General features: G+C 41.2%; 1 protein-coding gene across 3 annotated transcripts in view; it reads right to left on the bottom strand.

Moving 5' to 3' along the window:
* Positions 1–22,151, bottom strand: part of Ide (insulin degrading enzyme) — a 123,023-nt gene that overhangs the window by 10,334 nt on the left and 90,538 nt on the right. For 2 of the 3 annotated variants that reach the window (XM_045153594.1, XM_045153580.1), the window contains exons 15-20: positions 16,705–16,849; positions 14,056–14,166; positions 11,800–11,920; positions 8,619–8,710; positions 7,692–7,803; positions 52–219 (exon numbers count right to left, since the gene is read on the bottom strand). In XM_045153594.1, coding sequence (XP_045009529.1) covers positions 52–219; positions 7,692–7,803; positions 8,619–8,710; positions 11,800–11,920; positions 14,056–14,166; positions 16,705–16,849 — 749 coding nt within the window. Of the gene's footprint in view, positions 1–51; positions 220–7,691; positions 7,804–8,618; positions 8,711–11,799; positions 11,921–14,055; positions 14,167–16,076; positions 16,222–16,704; positions 16,850–22,151 lie in introns of all 3 variants that reach the window. The other variant, XM_045153587.1, reaches the window with a different exon arrangement.

Below are 22,151 nucleotides of genomic sequence, written 5' to 3'. Positions count from 1 at the left end.
AAGGAGTCCCCGCGAGGGTTCAGTTTCCTGCTAGTCCCCATTTCTTCTTACCCAGTTGCTCCTTGGTGCGCAGCGTGTTGAAGCAAGGCTCAGAGATAATCTGACAGAAAAGTTCCAGAAACATATTTTCTGAGGTGCTCTGCATGTCTGTCTGGTAGTATATTTCGATACCACAGTTATTGTGAACTTCATTCCTCTGTTGGTAAACAAACCATCCTCCTGGAAAGTTGCAAAAAGAGAACAGGTTCAGAAATGTACTCCTGATCTAATAAAGACAATGGTATGTATATCTCACTTTTTTTTTTTTTTTTTTTTTCCATTTTTCAAGGTAGGGTTTCACTCTGGTCCAGGATGACCTGGAATTTACTATGTAGTCTCAGGGTGGCCTCGAACTCACTGCAATCCTCCTACCTCTGCCTCCCAAGTGCTGGAATTAAAGGTGTGCGCCAACATGCCCGGCTTGTTTATCCATATTAAAAAAAATATATTTTTCTTTATTTATTTGAGAGAGAGAGAGAGAGAGAGAGGCAGAGACAAAGAAAGAGAAAATGGACATGCCAGGACCTCTAGCCCCTGTAAACAAACTCCAGATGCATGCACCACCTTGTGCATCCAGCTTTATGTGGGTACTGGGGAATCAAACCTGGGTCCTTTGGCTCTGCCAGTAAGCACCTTAACTGCTAAGCCATCTTTCCAGGCCCACTTTATTTATTTATTTATTTAGAGACAGGGTCCAGTGTATCTGTATATAGCCCAGGCCAGACTCTCAATACTCCTGCCTTAGCTTCCTGCATGTTAGGATTACAGGTGTGTATTACCATACTCTATCCCTCACTTTTTTTCTTTAAAAAAATTATATTTATTCGAGAAAGAGAGAGAGAGAGAATGGCTGCACCAGGGTCTCTAGCCACTGCAAACAAACTTCCCAATGCATGAGCCACCTTGTGCAGCTGGCTTTCCATGGGTATTGGGGGATCAAACTCTGTTCCTTAGGTTTTTCAGGCAAGTGCCTTAACTGCTAAGCCATCTCTCCAGCCCCCTTCTCTCTCTCTCTCTCTCTCTCTTTTTTTTTTCTCTTTTTGAGACTAAGCTCAGACTGGTCTCAAGCTTGCTATGTAGTCAAAACTGGCTTTGAACTTCTCATCCTCTTGTACCTTCCAAGTGCTGGGATTACAGGCCTGTCCACCTGGCCTGCCTTTAGAAACAATTTTCTGATTGTAAACTGGCAACACTAAGTTCTCTGGTCATGGACTATAAGGCCTATCTTTCTACTTGCAGCCTTTTCACACATATCCCAAAATGTCTCCTCCTTCACAATGCATTACATTTCCCTTTTTAAACTGCAAGTGCCTTCCAACAGAGAGTGAAGCAAAAGATTGCTTAAGACATTCACATCTGATCATCTGACAAAATCAGAATAATTTCCTAACATGGCATTTTGAGAATGCATTCGTAAGTTGTGCTATTTTTGCATTTGAGGCAATTTAAGAGAGGATTTAGGAGGTTAAAAAAAAGAAGATAAGGTCCTAAGGAAGAAAGAAAAAGGGAATAGAGAAGAGGTATGAAAGATAAAATTAACTTTGAAATTGTGCCTAGGGGGAAGAGATGGCTTAGCAGTTAAAGGCACTTGCTTGCAAAGCCTGCTGCCCTGGGTTCAATTTCCTAGCATTTTTGTAAAGTTAAACAGAAAAAGTAGCTCATGCATCTGGAGTTTGTTTGCAGTGGCAAGAGACCCTAGCACATCCATATAAACATAAAAAATTAATTAAAAAATTATGGGCTGGGGAGATTGCTCAGTGGTTAAAGATGCTTGCTTGCAAAGCCTACTGGTCTGGGTTCAATTTCCTAGCACCATGTAAAGCCAGATGCACAAAGTGTGCCTAGAGTTCATGTGCAGTGCAAAAGGCCCTGGTGTACCTATTCTCATAAATAAATTATATATATTTGTTGTTGATTTTTTTGTTTGTTTTTGTTTTTCAAGGTAGGGTTTCACTCTAGCTCAGGCTGATCTGGAATTCACTATGGAGTCTCAGGGTGGCCTTGAACTCATGGCGATCTTCCTACCTCTGCCTCCCAGGTGCTGGGATTAAAGGCATGCGCTACCACCCCCAGCTCAAAATACACTTTTTTTTTTTGATTTTTTTTGTTTTTTGTTTTTTTCGAGGTAGGGTCTCACTCTAGCTCAGGCTAACCTGGAATTCACTCTGTAGTCTCAGGGTGGCCTTGAACTCACAGCGATCCTCCTACCTCTGTCTCCTATATATTATATGCATATAGGGTCTCACTCTAGCCCAGCCTGACCTGGAATTCATCTGTAGTCACAGAGTGGCCTCAAACTCACAGTGATCCTCCTACCTCTGCCTCCCGAGTGCTGGGATTAAAAGAGTGTGTCACCACACCCAGCTCCAAATACACTTTTTTTTTTTTTTTTGAGGTAGGGTCTCTCTCTAGCTCAGTCTGACCTGGAATTCACTCTGTAGTCTCAAGGTGGCCTTGAACTCATGGCGATCCTCCTACCTCTGCCTCCCAGGTGCTGGGATTAAAGGCATGCGCTACCACCCCTGGCTCAAAATACAGTTAAAAAAATTTTTTTTTAAATTTTTTAATTTTTATTAACATTTTCCATAATTATAAAAAAATATGCCATGGTAATTCCCTCCCTCTCCCCCATACATTCCCCTTTGAAATTCCATTCTCCATCATATTACCTCCCCATCTCAATCACTGTACTTACATGTATACAATATCAACCTATTAAGTATCCTCCTCCCTTCCTTTCTCTACCCTTTATGTCTCCTTTTTAACTTCCTGGCCTCTGCTACTAAGAATTTTCCTTCTCACGCAGAAGCCCAATCATCTGTAGCTAGGATCCACATATGAGAGAGAACATGTGGCGCTTGGCTTTCTGGGCCTGGGTTACCTCACTTAGTATAATCCTTTCCAGATCCATCCATTTTCCTGCAAATTTCATAACTTCATTTTTCTTTACCGCTGAGTAGCAAAATACATTTTTTAAAAAAGAAAAAACCTATTCCTAGACTGGCCTCAGTTTGAGTAAAGACAAATGCTAGGGGGTTTCTTCTCTCTTTTCTTGTAAGTGCTCAGGACTGAACACAAAACTCCTCACCTCAGAGCTACCTCAACCCAATGGTATGGCTTTTGAAAGGATAGCATGATTTTTCCTTCCTGCCCTATTGCAGAAGCATGTAGTAACCATTAACCACTTTAGAGATGACTGTGCAGAGCAGCAAAGCTGGCTGGACTCAAGGTATCTAAGCAGTAATGAGCTGGGTGCACGCCTTTATTTTATTTATTTTTTAAAAATTAATTAATTATTTATTTATTTGAGAGCTACAGACACAGAGAGAAAGACAGATAGAGGGAGAGAGAGAGAATGGGCGCGCCAGGGCTTCCAGCCTCTGCAAACGAACTCCAGACGCGTGCGCCCCCTTGTGCATCTGGCTAACGTGGGACCTGGGGAACCGAGCCTCGAACTGGGGTCCTTAGGCTTCACAGGCAAGCGCTTAACCACTAAGCCGTCTCTCCAGCCCAGGGTGACGCCTTTAATCCCAGCACTTGGGAAGCAGAGGTAGGAGGATTGGTGTGAGTTCGAGGCCCTACCCCCCAAAAACAAAACAAAACCGGGTTGGAGAGATGGCTTAGTGGTTAAGATGCTTGTCTGTGAAGCATTAGGACTAAGGTTCAATTCCTTAGTACCCACTTAAGCCAGAATTACAAATGGCACGTGAGACTGGAGTTCATTTGCTGTGGCTAGAGGCCCTGGCATGCCTGTTCTCTCTAATAAATACACAAATAATTGTTTAAAGATAATCTGAGGAGGGCTGGAGAGATGGCTTAGCAGTTAAGCGCTTGCCTGTGAAGCCTAAGGACCCCGGTTCGAGGCTTGCTTCCCCAGGTCCCACGTTAGCCAGATGCACAAGAGGGCGCACGCGTCTGGAGTTCGTTTGCAGAGGCTGGAAGCCCTGGCGCGCCCATTCTCTCTTTGTCCCTCTATCTGTCTTTCTCTCTGTGTCTGTCGCTGTCAAATAAATAAATAAAAATTTAAAAATAAATAAATAAATAAATAAATAAAGATAATCTGAGGCAATATGCTTGAGTTGGGGTAGGCAGAGATTCTGCCTTTATGGAGGTACAGTGTAATAAAAAGCTGGTAATGGTCTTTAATCCAAATTCAAGAGTTGAAGTAACTTGGGAGGCACAGGTAGGAAGATTGCCATGAGTTCAAGGTCAGCCTGGGACCACACAGTGAACTGCAGAACAGACTGGGCTAGAGTGAGAGCCTACCTTGAAAAACCAAAAAAAAAAAAAAAAAAAAAAAAAAAAAAAAAAAAAAAAGGGCTGGAGAGATGGCTTAGTGGTTAAGCGCTTGCCTGTGAAGCCTAAGGACCCCGGTTCGAGGCTCGGTTCCCCAGGCCCCACGTTAGCCATACGCACAAGGGGACGCATGCGTCTGGAGTTCGTTTGCAGTGGCTGGAAGCCCTGGTGCGCCCATTCTCTCTCTCTCCCTCTATCTGTCTTTCTCTCTGTGTCTGTCGCTCTCAAAAAAAAAAAAAAAAAGCTAACATACTGAGCAACTTAAAAGAGGGTGAGAACACTGTTCTATGAGCTAAAAGTGTAGGTGATTACTTGATAAAAGGGCTCTTTTGTTTCTTTTTTTTGTATTTTCAAGGCAGGCTCTCACACTAGCCTAGACTGACCTGGAATTCATTCTGTAGTTCCAGGCTGGCCTCAAACTAGGTGATCCTCCTACCTCTGCCTCCTGAGAGCTAGGATTAAAGGTGTGTGGCACCATGCCCAGTGAGTTAAGAGTTTTAGAAAAAGTTTAGTGGATGCTATAGTTTGGGTACCCTCTTCTCCAGTACCAGGGATTGAACTCAGGGCCTTGCATATGCTAAGCAAGTGCTCTACCACTGAGCTACATTGCTAACCCTATAGTTTGGACCTTGAATATTCGCCTCCGAAAGGCTTATGGTTGGCTTGCAGCCGTGTGGCATCCATGGGAGATGGTGCAAGAGTTTATGAGGCAGGACTTGGTGGAAGAGAGTGATGTCTTTTGGGGGCATGCTCTTGAAACAGATATTGTGACTCCAGCCACTCTTCCTTTCTTTGCCTCCTTCCAGCCCCACCATGTACTCCTACCACGACACACTGCATTGTTACATGTTCAAAAGTCCACGTAACCCCGAATGGAAACCTTCTAAACTGTAAGTCAAAATAAACTTTTTCTATGTTTCCTTCTTTTTTTGTTGTTTTCAAGGTAGGGTCTCACTCTAGCCCAGGCTGACTGGAACTCACTCTGGAGTCCTACACTGGCCTCAAACTCACTGCGATCCTCTTGTCTCTGCCACCCCTTCCAAGTGTGCACTACCACACCCAGATAAACTTTTTCTTATATATTGTTTATGTTGAGTATTTTTAAACAGATTTTACTTTTATTTATTTTTTATTAGAGACAGAAAGAGGGAGAAAGAGTGAGAATGGGCGCACCAGGGCTTCTAGCCACTGCAAACGAACTCTAGACGCATGTGCCACCATGTGCATCTGGCTTACGCGGGACCTGGAGAATCGAACTGGGGTCCTTAGGCTTCGTAAGCATAACCTTAACCTTAAGCCATCTCTCCAGCTCTATATTGAGCATTTTTAGTGATGCCAAACTTACTAACACTATGGATATGCTAGGCCAGGGAAGATGACTGTCGACACAGGAAGAAGGGTAAAAGGGATTACCATTTGAGAGGCAGCACAGAAGGGGAAGGGCACATGTGATGCACACACACAGAACACCAGTATGTATGGCCTCTCCTAAAAAAAATCAGGGCTGGAGAGATGGCTTAGTGGTTAGGGCACTTGCATGCAAAGCCTAAGGACCTGGGTTTGATTTCCCAGAACCCACATAAGCCAGATGCACCAGGTGGCATATTCGTCTGGAGTTTGTTTGTAGTAGCTAGATGCCCTGGCATGCCCATTCACTCACTGGCTGTCTGTCTCCCTAGTAAATAAAAACATCAATGCTTTTGTTCTTGGTTTGTTTCCCATTACAGAGTTTTATGTTTCACTTTTATTTATTTATTTGACAGACAGAGAGAGAAGGGGGGGGGGAGAGGGAGAGAATGGGCATGCCAGGGCCTCTAGCCACTGCAAACAAACTCCAGACATGTGTGACCCCTTGTGCATCTGGCTAACAAGGGTCCTAGGAAATCGAACCTGGGTCCTTTGGCTTTGCAGGCAAACACCTTAAAAGCTAAGCCATTCCTTCAACCCCCATTACAGTTTTAAATAATATTGAAACAGTGTATAGTGAATTTTTATATCAAAAGAAGCCACACTGCTAAATCCAATATATAAAATTTACATTATTCCTTTATAAAAATATACCTGTCATAAATATATGTTGCTATCTGTACCTGGGACTAATCCAAAACTATTTCTGTCAAAGATTCTAGTGGGTTTTCAATGAAATGTCGTCACCCTGGCTTCATTTACTTATTGTTTGTTCTTTCGAGGTAGAGGCTCATCTAGCCCAGGCTGACTTGGAATTCACTCTGAGGTTCCAGGCTAGCCTCGGACTCACAGATATCCTTCTATCTCAGCCTCCCACGTGCTGGATATTTATTTATTTTTATTTTTTATTTTTCGAGGTAGGGTCTCACTCAAGCCTAAGCTGACCTGGAATTCACTATGGAGTCTCAGGGTGGCCTCGAACTCATGGTGATCCTCCTACCTCTACCTCCCAAGTGCTGGGATTCAAGGTGTACGCCACCAGGGCCGGCTAATTGTTGGGTTTCTTTAGAGATAGGGTTACACTCTAGCTCAGGCTGACTCACAGCAGTCCTCCTACCTCTGCCTCCTAAGTGCTGGGATTAAAGCTGTACACCACTGCATCAGGCTTCTTTTTATTGTTTTTGAGGCAGGGTCTCACTGGAGCCCAGGCAAACCTGGAACTCACTCTATAGCCCAGGCTGGTCCTGCACTCAAGGCAATTCTATCTTTACCTACTGACTGTTGGGATTATATAGGCATGAGCCATTGGACCTGACAGGTTTTGTTTATTTTTAATTTTTGAGACAGGGTTTCAGATCACCTAAGCTGGCTTCAAACTTTCCAATACAGCCATGAATGATCTTGATCTTCTGCTCCATCTCCTGAGTGCTGGGATTACATGTATGCTACCTGGATCATGCGTTGCTGGTGACTGAATCCAGAGATTCATGTATGCTTGGCAAGTACTCCACCAACTAAGCTACATCCCCAGCCCAACTTCCATTTTTTATTTCATGCTAACAATATTTTTTAGCTTTGTGGTACATCCAAGTACTACATAATTCCAGTATCACTTTCTTCAAAAATGATTGTCTATCTCTGATTTGACCTCTGCTAGGTATGGTGGTACAAGCCTTTAATCCCAGCACTCAGGAAGATGAGTTAGGAAGATTGCTGTGAGTTCACAGCCAGCCTGACTCTAATTCCAGGTCAGCATGGGCTAGAGTAAAACACTACCTTGAAAAGAATAATAATAATCCATTTTTAATCACATTTCTACAAATAAAGGCTCCCAATGGATATTTGACATGAAGCCATAGATAATTATCTAATACATTAAACTTACCTATAATTACCCACATTATTATGCCAAAATAATCCATTTCCAAAGTTACAACATTTCAACTCACTGTCAGGGAGCTGGACTTCTCTATACCGAACCAACTGACTTGGAAGGAGAGGCTTGGTATGCGCATGTTCAATCAGGGTGTCTTCAACCATCTGCATGATTCCTAATGCAGCCTGGGGAGAGGAGATGTACCACAACCTATTAACAACATGCTTATGAAATAGTTTAGGTGACCATAAAAGTAACTTTTAAATCTTAAATTCACTTAATCCTGTTCAAGTGGACAGAAATTGAATTTGACAATCAACATGGTTGTAGTGAAGAGAAATAGATGATTGTGGGCATACTGTTTTGGACACACTATAGCAGAGTGGTAGAGAGTAAGGGCTCTTGAGGCAGACACCATGGAAATATATACTAAGTCCCTGGCATGTTCTACTTATTTATTGTTTTTTTGAGGTAGGGTTTCACTTTGACTCAGGCTGACCTGGAATCCACTATGGTGTCTCAAGCTGGCCTTGAGCTCATGGTGCTCCTCCTACTTCCAGCTCCCAAGTGCTGGGATTAAAGGCGTGCGCCACCACGCCCGACTTTGTTTAATCTTTATGATACATGATGCAGATCAGGGCAGACTTATCTCACTGTTGAAGGATTACATAGCTAATACGTGGCAGTGTCAGGGTGTGAATACAGGCTGACTGCATCTACATTATGTGATCCCATATAACATAGGAATAATTATTCCCATTACCTTCTTTTGGTTGCACAGGGCAGGCCACAGCAGAGGAGGCAGCCGTAAGCATAGGGACTCAGTTAACTAAGCATCATCATTCTACCTCCCTTGTGCCTTCTGCCCTCCTCCAGAACAAAGAAGGGTGAGTGAATTCTAGTATGTTTATCATTATGCTGGCTAAGTCTTGACACAGGCTAGAGGGAAAAAAAACACTTACAGTGCTCAACAAAAGATCGCAAAACCTTCACCACTTGCCTGCTTTGTTATGTTGCCATGGAGAAGTGCTTCAATGTGCAGTCGTGAAAGTAGCTGAGGTATGAAGGCCTTAAGGCGAGGGAGGGTGACATCTGTGACAGAGTAAGAAATAGTACTACATGTAAGTTTAAAAAACTAAAAAAAAAATTGTTTCTGAGGGCTGGAGAGATGGCGTAGTAGTTAAGGCGCTGTCTCCGAAGCCCAAGGAGCCTTCATTTCCCTATTACCCACATAAGGCAGATGCACATGGTGGTACATGCGTATGGAGTTTGATTGCAATGTCTAGAGGCCCTGGTGCACCCATTCTCTACCTGCTTCTCTCTCTCTCAAATAAATAGATAAATAAAATATTTTTAAAAATTTGTATTTGAGGGCCGGAGAGATGACTTAGCGGTTAAGCGCTTGCCTGTGAAGCCTAAGGACCCCGGTTCGAAGCTCGGTTCCCCAGGTCCCACGTTAGCCAGATGCACAAGGGGGCGCACACATCTGGAGTTTGTTTGCAGTGGCTGGAAGCCCTGGTGTGCCCATTTTCTCTCTCTCTACCTGCCTATTTCTCTCTCTGTCCGTTTCTCTCAAATAAATATATAAAAATGAACAACAAAAAGATTTGTATTTGAGATAGGTTGAGATTGACAATAGGTTTGCAAAAATATCAGAATTCTTTTTCTTTTTTGTTGTTGTTATGTTTTGTTTTTTGTTTTTCGAGGTAGGGTCTCCGTCTAGCTCAGGCTGACCTGGAATTCACTATGTAGTCTCTGGTTGGTCTTGAACTCATGGTGATCTTCCTACCTCTGCCTCCTGAGTGCTGGGTTTAAAGGCATGCACTACCATGCCCAGCTCCTTTCTTTTTGAGGTGATCAAAAAGAAAGAAAACTGAGCCAGACATAGTGGCTCATGCCTTTAACCCTACCTCGAAAAAAAAGTATTAACTATAAATAATAATAAATAATAAAATAAATCAAATTAAGTATTAGTAAATTAAGCTTTGTTTAGATTTCAGTTTTCCATTTTCTTTGGCCCATAACCTAATCTACAAGGCCATTGTACAATTTGTTATGAAGAATCTTTACTATCCTGTCACTGGTAACAGTCTTTTATGACTTTTAAAATTCTTTATTCTTTTAAATTTTATTTATTTATTTATTTATTTATTTGAGAGTGACAGACACAGAGAGAAAGACAGATAGAGAGAGAGAGAGAGAATGGGCACGCCAGGGCTTCCAGCCTCTGCAAACGAACTCCAGACGCGTGCGCCCCCTTGTGCATCTGGCTAACGTGGGACCTGGGGAACCAAGCCTCGAACCTTAGACTTCACAGGCAAGCGCTTAACTGCTAAGCCATCTCTCCAGCCCTAAAATTCTTTTTACTATTATTTATTTATTTATTGTGAGAGGGGGGAAGGGAGGGAGAGAATGGTCATACTGGGGCCTCCAGCCACTACAAACAAACTCCAGACACATATGCCACTTTGTGCATCTGGCTTATGTGGGTCCTGGGGAGTCGAACCCAGATCCTTAGGTTTTGCAGGCAAGCACCTTAACTGCTAAGCCATCTCTCCAGCCCTTTCATGACTTTTTATTTAAGAGAGAGGCAGACAAAGAAAGAGAAAATATGCACACCAGGGCCTCTAGCAAATGGACTCCAGACACATGTGCCACCTTGTGCATCTGGCTTATGTGGGTCCTGGGGAATCGAACCTGGCTCCTTGACTTTGCAGTCAAGTGTCTTAACCACTAAGCCATCTCTCCTTCTTTTATAACATTTTATTTTATTTTTTGGGGGGTAGGGTCTTGCTCTAGCCCAGGCTGACCTGGAATTCACTCAATAGTCTCTCAGGGTGAACTTGAACGCAGGAAGATCCTTCTACCTCTGCCTCATGAGTGCTGGGATTAAATGCATGTGCCACCACCCCTGGCCTTCTTTTATGACTCCCCCCCTCCTTTGTGGTAGAGTCTCACTCTAGCCCAGGCTGACCTGGAATTCACTATGTAGTCTCAGGGTGGCCTCAAACTCAGAGCAATCCTCCTACTTCTGCCTCCCAAGTGCTGGGATTAAAAGCATGTGCTACCATGCCTGGCTTGTTTTTGTTTTTTGAGGGAGGGTCTCACACTAGGCCAGGCTGGCCTGGATTTCACTATGTAGTCTCAGGTTAGCCTCAAATTCACAGTGATCCTTCTACCTCTGCCTCCCAAGTGCTATGATTAAAGGAATGTGCTACCATGCCTAGCCTGTTTAGTTATTTTATAGAATGTGCTTCATCAGCTGGGCGTGGTGGTACACACCTTTAATCTCAAGTGCTCAGGAGGTAGAGGTAGGAGGACTGCCATGAGTTTGAGGCCACCCTGAAACTACAGAGTGAATTTCAGATCAGCCTGGGCTACCTCGAAAAAACAAAAACAACAACAAAAAAGGAATGTGCTTCATCTGAGTTTATCTATAGTGTTTCTTGAGGATTAAATTTTATTTACATATTACTAGGAAAAATATACTACAAAAACAAAGTGACAGGCTGGGGAGATGGCTTAGTGGTGAAGGTGCTTGCCTGTGAAGCCTAAGGACTCATGTTCAACTCTCCAGGTCCCATGTAAGCTGATGCAGCGATGCAAACAGGCAAGGTCATACATGCACACAAGGGGGCACATGTGTTTGGAGTTCAACTGCAGTGGCTGGAGGCCCTGGTGTGCCTATTCTCTCCTTTACAAAAAAAAGGCAGTCTGTTGCTCTTGCCTCAAAACAAACAAACAAGAAAAAGTGCTTTTCTTTTCTTTTTTTTTTTTTTTGCTTTTTCGAGGTAGGGCTCACTCTGGTCCAGGCTGACCTGGAATTAACTCTGTAGTCTCAGGGTGGCCTTGAACTCACGGGGATCCTCTTACCTCTGCCTCCCGATTGCTGGGATTAAAGGCGTGTGCCACCACGCCCAGCTAAGAAAAAGTGCTTTTCTCAGTACAAATTAACCTAGGAATAGTAACCATTAAATGTATGGGTCCAGGTTGAAAATAGTAAATATGACTAAATTACTTAAATGCAAAAGCCACATCAAAGGCTTTTATGAGAAATGTGCATAGCTGATTTTAACAGAACTATTTTATTCAAAAGTATCATAATAAACCAAAAAGATCTTAAGAGGAAAAAAAAAAAAAAAAAAAGACAGCACTAGGCTTCACGTAGAAAAGAATCTCACCGTCCAAGGCTTCTTTTAATTCATCTTTAGTCCAAGCCACTTCAGTCATCAGCAAGCGGAGGTAGTACATGGCATGTTGGTGAGGCTGCTCAGCCCGGAAGTTATTAAGAGATCGCATATACTAGTGAAGGAAGAGATGGGCGTATGAGTTTTAAATGTATTTTAAAAGACCAGCCATAGCCCAACTGTTTTATATAAATGATGTTACTGAAATTCAAGAATATTTCTTGTTAAAGCAATTAAGAATGGTGCCTCACAGTTAGAAATGAACATGTGCATAGGAGTAGACATAACTTGAAGCTAGATAACCGATCTGCTAGTCAAAACTCTGTCTTATGACTTTCTGAAAAGCCACCTGGGTTGTTTTGTCTCTATAATTAGCATATTAGGAACTTCACTTTTTATTATCTCTAAATTCCAGTAGTCTAAAAGACAGCTTTTTTAGTCCTGCTGCTACATGTGAGATGAAAAGGCTTTGATGCTTCCAACCACTAAATATGTAATCTGTACCTGAAGATATTTCTGAACTTTTGTGCAGCATATGGTTTGGATTCAAGGAGGAAATTAAGCTTAAGAGGATCCCTTCTCAGAGATTAGTTTTGAAGGTTCAGCACAGAACCCTATAAATGTGTATGACTAGCAGATACCTTTACTGGAATTTAATTCTGTCACAATAGATCTTGTTTTGTATACCCTTGGATTATAGATTTTAATTTAAAAGTTGTAAGAAAAATATATGCTGTATTTTCTCATGGGTGAAGAAAGGAATGAATAACTATTTAAGTCCATAGTTGGGAGGTTTCCACAAGAGCAAACTCCTTGCATTATAATAACAAAACATTGCTTTACAAATATGTAAATAGCAAAGTTATGAAGTTGCTGACTATGATATTTATAGGAAATATTATTAGTTGCCTTGATGTAGTAAGTGATTTTTCATCACGTATTAACTCCATTTGCTTGTTCTTTCCTTTATAAAATCAGCTTTTCAAATAATTGATAATTAAGGTATGAAAGAATAATATCAATTACTCTTTGATAATGATATATTCAATGAGTAAAATGGAAAACTGAAAAAAAAAAAGAATGGTGCCTACTCTTTTCTGATCCTTAAACTAAAGGGCATGAGCTCCCATTATCTAGGCTGCATCTTTGCTCTTGGCATGTGACATAAACTCTCAGTGCCTTTCACTATGGAACATCTTTCATCCTTATAAAGTTATCTCGTTTTCAGGGCCTCTGTCTTTTGCCATCCTTAGATTCTACACAGAAGGTCATCCCCAAAATCTCCATAAGCAAGTATCATGGGTAGATATATATTCTGGATCTGCAATTGAAACTGAGTTTCTTTTTTTTTTTTTTAAATGTTTTTAATCTTTTTTTTAATTTTTTATTTATTTATTTGAGAGTGACAGACACAGAGAGAAAGACAGAGGGAGGGAAAGAGAGAGAATGGGCGCGCCAGGGCTTCCAGCCTCTGCAAACGAACTCCAGACGCGTGCGCCCCCTTGTGCATCTGGCTAACGTGGGACCTGGGGAACCGAGCCTCGAACCGGGGTCCTTAGGCTTCACAGGCAAGCGCTTAACCGCTAAGCCATCTCTCCAGCCCGAAACTGAGTTTCTTATAGTTACATAAATGAAGGTCATAGTTTAGATCTCAAAACAGCTATCTATCTCATACTTCCATTATTAGGAGAAACAAAACACACATTTAAGTGGTGAGGATACATCAGACCTAAACATGTGCATAATGGGGCAAAGCTCTGACAGGAGGACCTCAGTCTGCTCAAACATGTATTTGTCTGAAATAAATCCTGGGATGAAACCTACATGAAGTCTGTCATCAGGAGCTCTCTGTGACTGTCAGAACTGCCATTACACTAGTCCTTAAAGTCCACAGAAAGAGTTCAGTATATACTAGTACACTAGGCTTTCTAAGTAAAACACAGGATTTAGCAAACATAAGTTGAGATGAACGCAATAGCATTATGAATGCCTTTGTGTTTTGTTTGTTTGTGAGGTGGGGTCTCACTGTAGCCCAGACTGACCTGGAACTCCCTCTGTAGTCCCAGGCTGGCCTGAGCGCACAGCGGTCCTCCTACTTCTGCCTCCTTGGTGATGGGATTAAAGGTGTGTGCCACCACACCTGTCCAATGAATGCTTACTTATTCCTCTTCCCATGACTGAAAATTTTCACAGTAGCACAACTGTATTTTATAGATAAAAATCATTATAAAAATGAGTCATTACACTTACCGCCTCTTTGATAATTTCAAATCTTTTCTTATCAATCTCAAAGGTAGCCATTTTTTCAGTAATCTTCTTTAGCAAAATTGGCTGTTTGTCATTATAACCTTTCACCGAAAGCTACAGGAAGAATTAAAGGTATTAAAATCTTAAAAGGATTCCATAATTTCATTTTAAACCTTATTTTCAAAATCCCAACTCTAAATATAGTAAATAGAAAAAGCACAAGTTCAATGAACTTCTTATAAATAGGTTAATACTGAGGAAGAGAACATTAACCAGCTTTATATTAGGTAATATTCAAAAACTTAATTTCATGTTTCCCAAATAAGTCAACAGTAGGTAAACCTACCTGATATCAAACTATGGTGGTATACATCACTCCACAAAATTCCCATTCTTACTGCATCAATTTAATTACAGAATGTGTATCATTTTTTTTCTTTTTGGTGCTGAGAACTGAGTCCCCAGGGCCTCAAATGTTAAGCACACACTCCGCTACTGAGTAAAACCCCAAATCCCTAAATTTTATCTTTAAAAAGATATTTTAATAAATGTGTGGTAGGTTTATTAAAGTTATTATCTAAGTAACAGATGCATTCCAGAACAGCACATAAATATTTATACAATTATCTTTGGGCAGATGTGGCAACACATGCCCGTGGCAGCACTTGGAAGGCAGAGGCAGGAGTATTGCTGTAAGTTTGAGGCCAGCCTGGTCTACATACGACAGGCCAGTTAGGGTGACATAGCAGGACCTGTCTCAATTCCCCCCTTCCCCAATAGAGATAATAAAACCATCTTTGGAGAAATCAGGCAGTCCTGTTTTGCACTGCATGGATTTATATTACGTTCATTCGGTGAGATCAATAAAGACCCATAATCCTAAGCACCTGCTTATTTGGTGAATTGTGCTGATGTCCTAAAAGCCAATGACAAAGTTGTAGGAAAGATAGGCATATACACCATCAGGATTTTCTTTAGGACAATTTAATAGTCTCGAAAGCACTTTGAAAACACTTTGAAAAGCAGGGAAGGAGAGGCTACTATTATATTTCCATAAGTGGCATTTATACTAGTACAGACGACACTGCAGCTAGAAACATCCTGTGAGGAATGACAGACAAGGACCTAGCTAGAGCCTCTGGCCAGAGGAAGCATGTCATGTAACATATGAACTATAACAAGTAGTAGAAAACCCATTTATCATAAACAGATGGTAATATACTGTTAAAAGTCAAGAGCAAAAGAAAAAAAGAACAAAGTACTAATCTTCTTGTAGTTAATTTTGATTTCTGAATCTCAAATATGTATACTCAAGACAGTTAAAGTATATACATGTTCATGCATTTAAAAACTATTGAAAAATGTATTTGATGACATGAAAACAAAGCTAATGCAAAATGAATGAAAATGTTAAAATGCCAAAAGCTTTTGTGAAAAATGCTTTTATAAAAGTACTCAGGAATGCTCTCATTTTTTAAAAACCTAAACCATGTATCTTCAAGGAAAGTACAAATAAATATGTGCTATAAGATGAATGTTAATTTGAATGAGATATAATTCAGGGTTGAAAACATATCAGAAACACTTGAGGATGTGGACATAACACGTAAAACAGCTAATGATGCATGCTATAAAATAGTGGCCAGGTATATTCAAATACAAGGATTTTCCACAGAAATAAAGGAAGCTGATGTATTAGCAGACTTCAAGCACTATGGTAACAACAGTGAGGACATTTTGCTTATAAACACTCAAATACATGGAAAAAACATGCTTTTGGGATTAGTATGTTAAACATCTCAAGCAGAACATGCACATAAATATAGCACACATGTTCATAAGATGCACTAAATTTTCCAAATTACTTATTAGTGGAACTAATTTGAATTTTTCAATCATTAAATAGGTGCAAGAAAGAAAACCATCAACCTTCTTATTTAAAAATGCAGAAGTTAATAGTTTTCCCAAGCTCAACAGAAGCTTTAACAGTGTGGTGCCTTTTCTTTGGTTTCCATTTTACTTACAAGTATTGCATTCATTCCTGATGCAATGCCATAGCTCAAACCTGAGAGGCGTGCTGCATATGTATACTCTTTTAAATCATCCTTCAATAACCTGATAAACAGGTATGTCATGTTGCAATGGAGAGGATCAGCATAAATGTAGCGACTAACAAAAAGAAAAACAAAAGAAATGCTTTGATACCTCAAGCGGTGGCATGGTAATGGAGAAACATGACTGAAGAGTATGGATATGCAGCCTCAAGGTCTGGGTTTTTGGAAACAGTATAGGCCAACCTCACGCTTTACACAGAGATGGCTGTACTCTGTTTCTCTGAAGATCAAGACTTCAGACACAGAATGGGTAAGACCTAAACCTAGACTAGGGTACAATTTTGTCTGAGGAGAAAAATATGACAGTTTGATGACAGATGTTAAAAAAAAAAAATCAAGGCAAATCTGTATAATATGAATGATAAATAGCTGAACAGTTAGAATAAATGCTAACTGAAAAATTAAATGAAGAGAAAATATGATAAGCCATGAAGAATTTTTAAAAAGAAATTAAACTCATACCCACAATTAAAAATGCTTCCATCAAATCAATATAAAAATGTTGATGAGTGGAAGGCTCTAAGACATGGGTACTTACATACATCCCATAGATGGTATTTTGGAGATCATAGCTCAAGCCTGCTAGCTCTGCTGCATATGCATACTCGTTGAGTGAGTCTTTGAGGAGCTCAAGGTACAAATAGGCCATGTTACAGTGCAAGGGGTCCACATAAGCAAATGGGCTGGAAGAAAATGTTGACAGTAAAATAGCTGATTTATTACCTCCCAATGTAATGTGGACTTTTGAGGTGGATGAAGAAACTGAATACTGGTTAACATCAATTCCTGAGGATAGGATTGAATTCTTGAATCTGTTTATTTTTCCCATGAGGAAAAAAAAAATGTCTAAGAAAGAAGTCTTAACTATGCTGTGTGAAGCTGGGCTTAGTGGTGCACGCCTTTAATCCCAGCACTTGGGAGGCCGAGGCAGCAGGATTGCCATAAGTTCAAGGCCACCCTGAGACTCCATAGTGAATTCCAGGTCATCCCGGGATAGAGTAAGACCCTACCTCGAAAAAAAACAGCTCCATGTGCACATGTGTGGACTGGCAGCAGTAAGGAGAGGAAACAATTACATATCCTAAGTGGGGCAGCTGACCCAGCGTGTTAGCAACACAAGGCATGTCAGCATGTGCTGTCCCTGGCTATCGGAAGGAAGGGTGGCTGATAGGAGTAAACAGAGCATTTGTAGGTCCTCTCTGTAAACAAGCCATACCATTGGTGGATAGATGTCTCAGACTGAGAAATCTTTATGTTAAAATTAGATGAACTTGGCCAGGCATGGTGGTACACACTTTTAATTCCAGCACTCAGGAGGCAGAGCAGGAGGATCACTGTGCATTTGAGGCTAGCCTGGGACTACAGAGTAAGTTCCAGGATAGCCTGGGCTAGAGTAAGACCATACCTCAAAAAAAGGGGGGGCTAGAGGGGTGGCTCAGCAGTAAAGGCCCTTGCTTGCAAAGCCAAAGGACCCAGGTTCAATTCCCCAGGACCCACATAAGCAAGATGCACAGGGTGGCGCATGCATCTGTAGTTCGTTTGCAGTGGCTAGAGGGCCTGGCATGCCCATTCTCTCTCTCTCTCTATGTGCCTCTTTCCCTGTCTCTCTCAAAAAAAGAAATAAAAAATATTTTTAAAAATAAGATGCACTTAAGCCGGGCGTGGTGGCGCATACCTTTAATCTGAGCACTTGGGAGGCAAATGTAGGAGGATTGCCATGAGTTCAAGGCCACCCTGAACTAGAGTAAGACCCTTCCTTGAAAAACCAAAAAAAAAAAAAAAAAAAAAAAGAAAGAAAAAAGATGCACTTAAAAGAAAGACTGAGAAAAGAAAAGTGAAACTATTAGCCTACCCTTTAGCTTCCCCCAACTCAATAAAGTTAGAGTACTGTCAGTAAGAGTCAATAACCTAAATCATGTAATTGCAGCTAGAATTAGAAAAAAAATATTAAAATAGGAAAATATTTAAGTGAGAAAGAATAAGAGGATAGAAGAAATAATTACAGAGCATAAGAGCTAAATAGAACTAATCTTCATTTCCCAGACAGGAAATATCCTTCCTCAGGTCCCCTGGGTTGGTGGCAGCAGAACTGAAATTCAAATACAAGTTAAGCAATCTACATATGGCTTTTTAAAATTGGACTTCATATTTTATTTTTATTCATTTATTTGACAGAGAAAAAAGGAGAGAGAGGAGGGGAGAAGGAAGGAAGAAGGAGAATGGATGTGCCAGGCCCTCCAGCCACTGCAGACAAATTCTAGATGCATGTGGCCCCTTGTGCATCTGGCTAATGTGGGTCCTGGGGAATCGTACCTGGGTTCTTTGGCTTTGCAGGCAAATGCCTTAGCTGCTAAGCCATCCCTCCAGCCCCACATATGGCTTTCTTTTATCAGAAGGGCAGTTTCATGCATTCAACAAATATGTATGATAAGCTTACAAGTGCACTTCTCTAGGCACCGAGAATATAAGGATTAGGCAAAACCCCTGACTTCTCCGTGGAAATGGCATAGGTGGAGGAAATAATCTGATGTTCCAGGTACTGACAGTACATTGGGAAAATAAATAAATAAACTTAGTAAGGAGAATAGGGAATGGTGGCATGGGAAGCAAGGAGGGGAGACTGGTAGTTTGTGTAAGATAATAAGGCCACTGTGGTAATAGCACTAGTTGGGCCTGGTCCTGAAGCAAGCTAGGGAGCAAGCCTTAGGGGTAATGAGGGATGGACAAAAGAACTTTCTTTTCAGTCTGAAGTAACACCTACTGCTCAGACCTGATGACAGATGTAGGGGAAAAAAAATTAAGGAATATGCCTGCTGCTTATTTGGCAGCAAATGACAAATTCAACTTCTTGTAGCACAATGACTATACTTCTGATAGCAACATCAACAATTTTATCAAAATTGGGAACAAAGCAAAAACTATAAGGAAAAATATTTAGGTACTTAGAGATTTAAAATCAAAGAGTCAGGCTGGAGGGATGGCTTAGTGATTAAGGTGCATGTGAAGCCTAAGGATCCAGGTTCAATTCTCCAGATCCCACCTAAGTCAGATGCACTTGATGGCGCATGCATATGCAGTTCATTTGTAGTGGCTAGAGGCCCTGGTGTGTCCAATTTCTCTCTCTCTCTAATAAATAATAAAATGTTTTTTGAAAAAAGCTGGCCGTGGTGGTGCATGCCTTTAATCCCAGCACTTGGGAGGCAGAGGTAGGAGGATCACACTGTCAATTCAAGGCCACCCTGAGACAACATAGTGAATTCCAGGTCAGCCTGGGCTAGAGTGGGACTTTACCTCGAACCCCCCCCCCCAAAAAAAAGTATGCACCACCAGACCAGTTGAATCTTTGATTTGATCCCCCACCCCCACCCCGTAGGGTCTTACTCTGGCTCAGGCTGACCTGGAATTCACTATGTCGTCTCAGAGTGGCCTTGAATTGACAGTGTGATCCTCCTACCTCTGCCTCCCGAGTGCTGGGATTAAAGGAGTGCGCCACCACGCCCGGCTGGTGGTGCATACTTTTAATCCCAGCACCTGGAAGGCTGAGGTCAGAGGATCACTGAGTTCAAGGCCACCCTGAGACTACATAGTGAATTCCAGGTCAGCCTAGGCCAGATCAAGAGCCTACTTCGAAAAACCAAAGGAAAAAGTTAATATCCCATCAATAAATACATTAAGTTTCTAGGGATATATATATATATATATATATATATATATATATATATATATATATATATATATACACACACACACACACACACACACATACACACATATACATATATATATATATATACACATACATATATATACATATATATATTGCTTTCTATATTGTCAGATGCACTTTTAAAAACAATTTATTTTTTTTTATTTAGTTAGTTGAGAAAGAGAGAATATGAATGCAAGCATCAGGGCCTCCAGCTGATGCAAATGAACTCCAGCTGCATGCTCCCCCTTGTGCATCTGGCTTACATGGGTCCTGGGGAATTGAACCTGGGTCCTTTGGCTTTGCAGAAAAGTGCCTTAACCGCTAAGCCATCTTTCCTGCCCCCAATGCAATTTTTTAAAAAGATTTTAATTTTATTTATTTATTAGACAGAGAGAGGGAGAGAGAATGGGCACTCCAGGGTCTCTAGCCACTGCAAACAAACTCCAGATACATGTGCCACCATGTGCATCTGGCTTACATGGGACCTAGAGAATTGAACCTGGGTTGTTAGGCTTCACAGTTATGTGCCTTAACTGCTAAGCAATCTTTCCAGTCCCAGATGCAATTTTTTAATAAGCTGTGCTATATTTAATTTGTTTTATACTAAGCCAGGTCTGACCTGGCTCTGTTGCACAATGGATGGCAGAATGGACTTCTAAACCAGGTCCCACATACTGTGACTCACTGTTGACTAAGAGCATTCCGAAAGTTGCTTTTATTTTTCAGTAGTGGAGAGTGATATTTTTGTTTTATTTATTTTTTAATTTTTATTTTACTTTTGGGTTTTTTAAATTTTTTTTTATTTTTTCCTTTGAGGTACGGTCTCAATCTAGCTCAGGCTAACCTGGAATTCACTATGTAGTCTCAGGGTGGCCTTGAACTCATGGCAATCCTCTTAACTCTGCCTCCTGAGTGCTGGGATTAAAGGTGTGTGCCACCATGTCCAGCACACATCCAGTTTTATATAGTGCTGGAAAATCAAACCCAGGTTTTATATCAATTCCATGTAAATTGAGCTATATACCACAGCCCAAATGTTAACGTTCTATTTAGAGACTTTCTCTGTTCAAAAACATCTGAAACATGTGTCACTTCAATATCATGTCATGACAACTGAATAATGTAAAATTCAGGAAGATGCTGATCATTATACCAAGCATTATTAAATGATAAAATGATCAATTTATTTCATAAAGCAACACTGAATTTAGATACATCAAATTAAAAATCAAACCAAGTATGGTGCTGTATACTCATAATCCTCACACTGAAGAGGGTAAGGTAGGAGGATTGAGACTTGTGTGTTAAGTTCCCCATTGCAACATTACAAATTACTTTAAAATTTAGCAGCTTAAAACCATACACATTTAAAAAATAAAACCCTGGCCGTGTGTGGTGGCGCATGCCATTAATTCCAGCACTCGGGAGGCAGAGGTAGGTGGATCACTGTGAGTTCAAGGCCACCCTGAGACTATATAGTGAGTTCCAGGTCAGCCTGGACTAGAGTGAGACCTACCTCAAAATACATACATACATACCCTGGTGCTGGGGAGATAGCTCACTGGTTAAAGATACATGCTTGTAAAGCCAGCTACTTGGGTTCAGTCCCCCAGCACCCATGTAAAACCAGATGCAAAAACTGGCACAGGTGTCTGGCATCTTCTTGCAGGAGTGAGAGACCTATTGTGCCCAAATGCATATATTATGTGCAAATAAGTAAATAAATAAGTAAAATAATAAATAAAAAGGCTATATGACTAGGTGTGGTGGCGCACACCTTTAATCCCAGCACTCAGAAGGCAGAGGTAGGAGGATTACTGTGAGTTCAAGGCCACCCTGAGACTACACAGTTAATTCCAGGTCAGCGAGGGCTAGAATGAGACCCTACCTCGAAACCCCCACCCCCAAAATAAAAAAAAGTATGCAGCCTCTATGTATAGACTTCTGTGTGTACATGCACACATGCACGCATGTTTGTGGAGGGAGGCCGGAGGACAACCTTAGTGCTGTGCCACAGGTGCTATCGACGTTTTTGAGACAAGGTCTCTCGTTGACTTGGCACTCACCTAATTAAGGTAGACCAGCTAGCCAGTGAGTCTGAGGAATCCACCTCTTTTCATCTCCTAGCACTGGGATTACAAACCCACACCATGAGTCCTGGGGTCAAGCTCAGGTCCTCATGCTTGCTTGGTAAGCACTTTATTACTGGGCTCCCCAGATACTACACATGTACCTGCTGAGGATCAGAAACCTAAAAATTGCATCATCGGATAGAT

Source organism: Jaculus jaculus, chromosome 1 (genome assembly GCF_020740685.1).
Source record: "Jaculus jaculus isolate mJacJac1 chromosome 1, mJacJac1.mat.Y.cur, whole genome shotgun sequence".
NCBI lineage: Eukaryota > Metazoa > Chordata > Mammalia > Rodentia > Dipodidae > Jaculus > Jaculus jaculus.
This window is presented reverse-complemented; position numbering and strand designations above follow the sequence as displayed.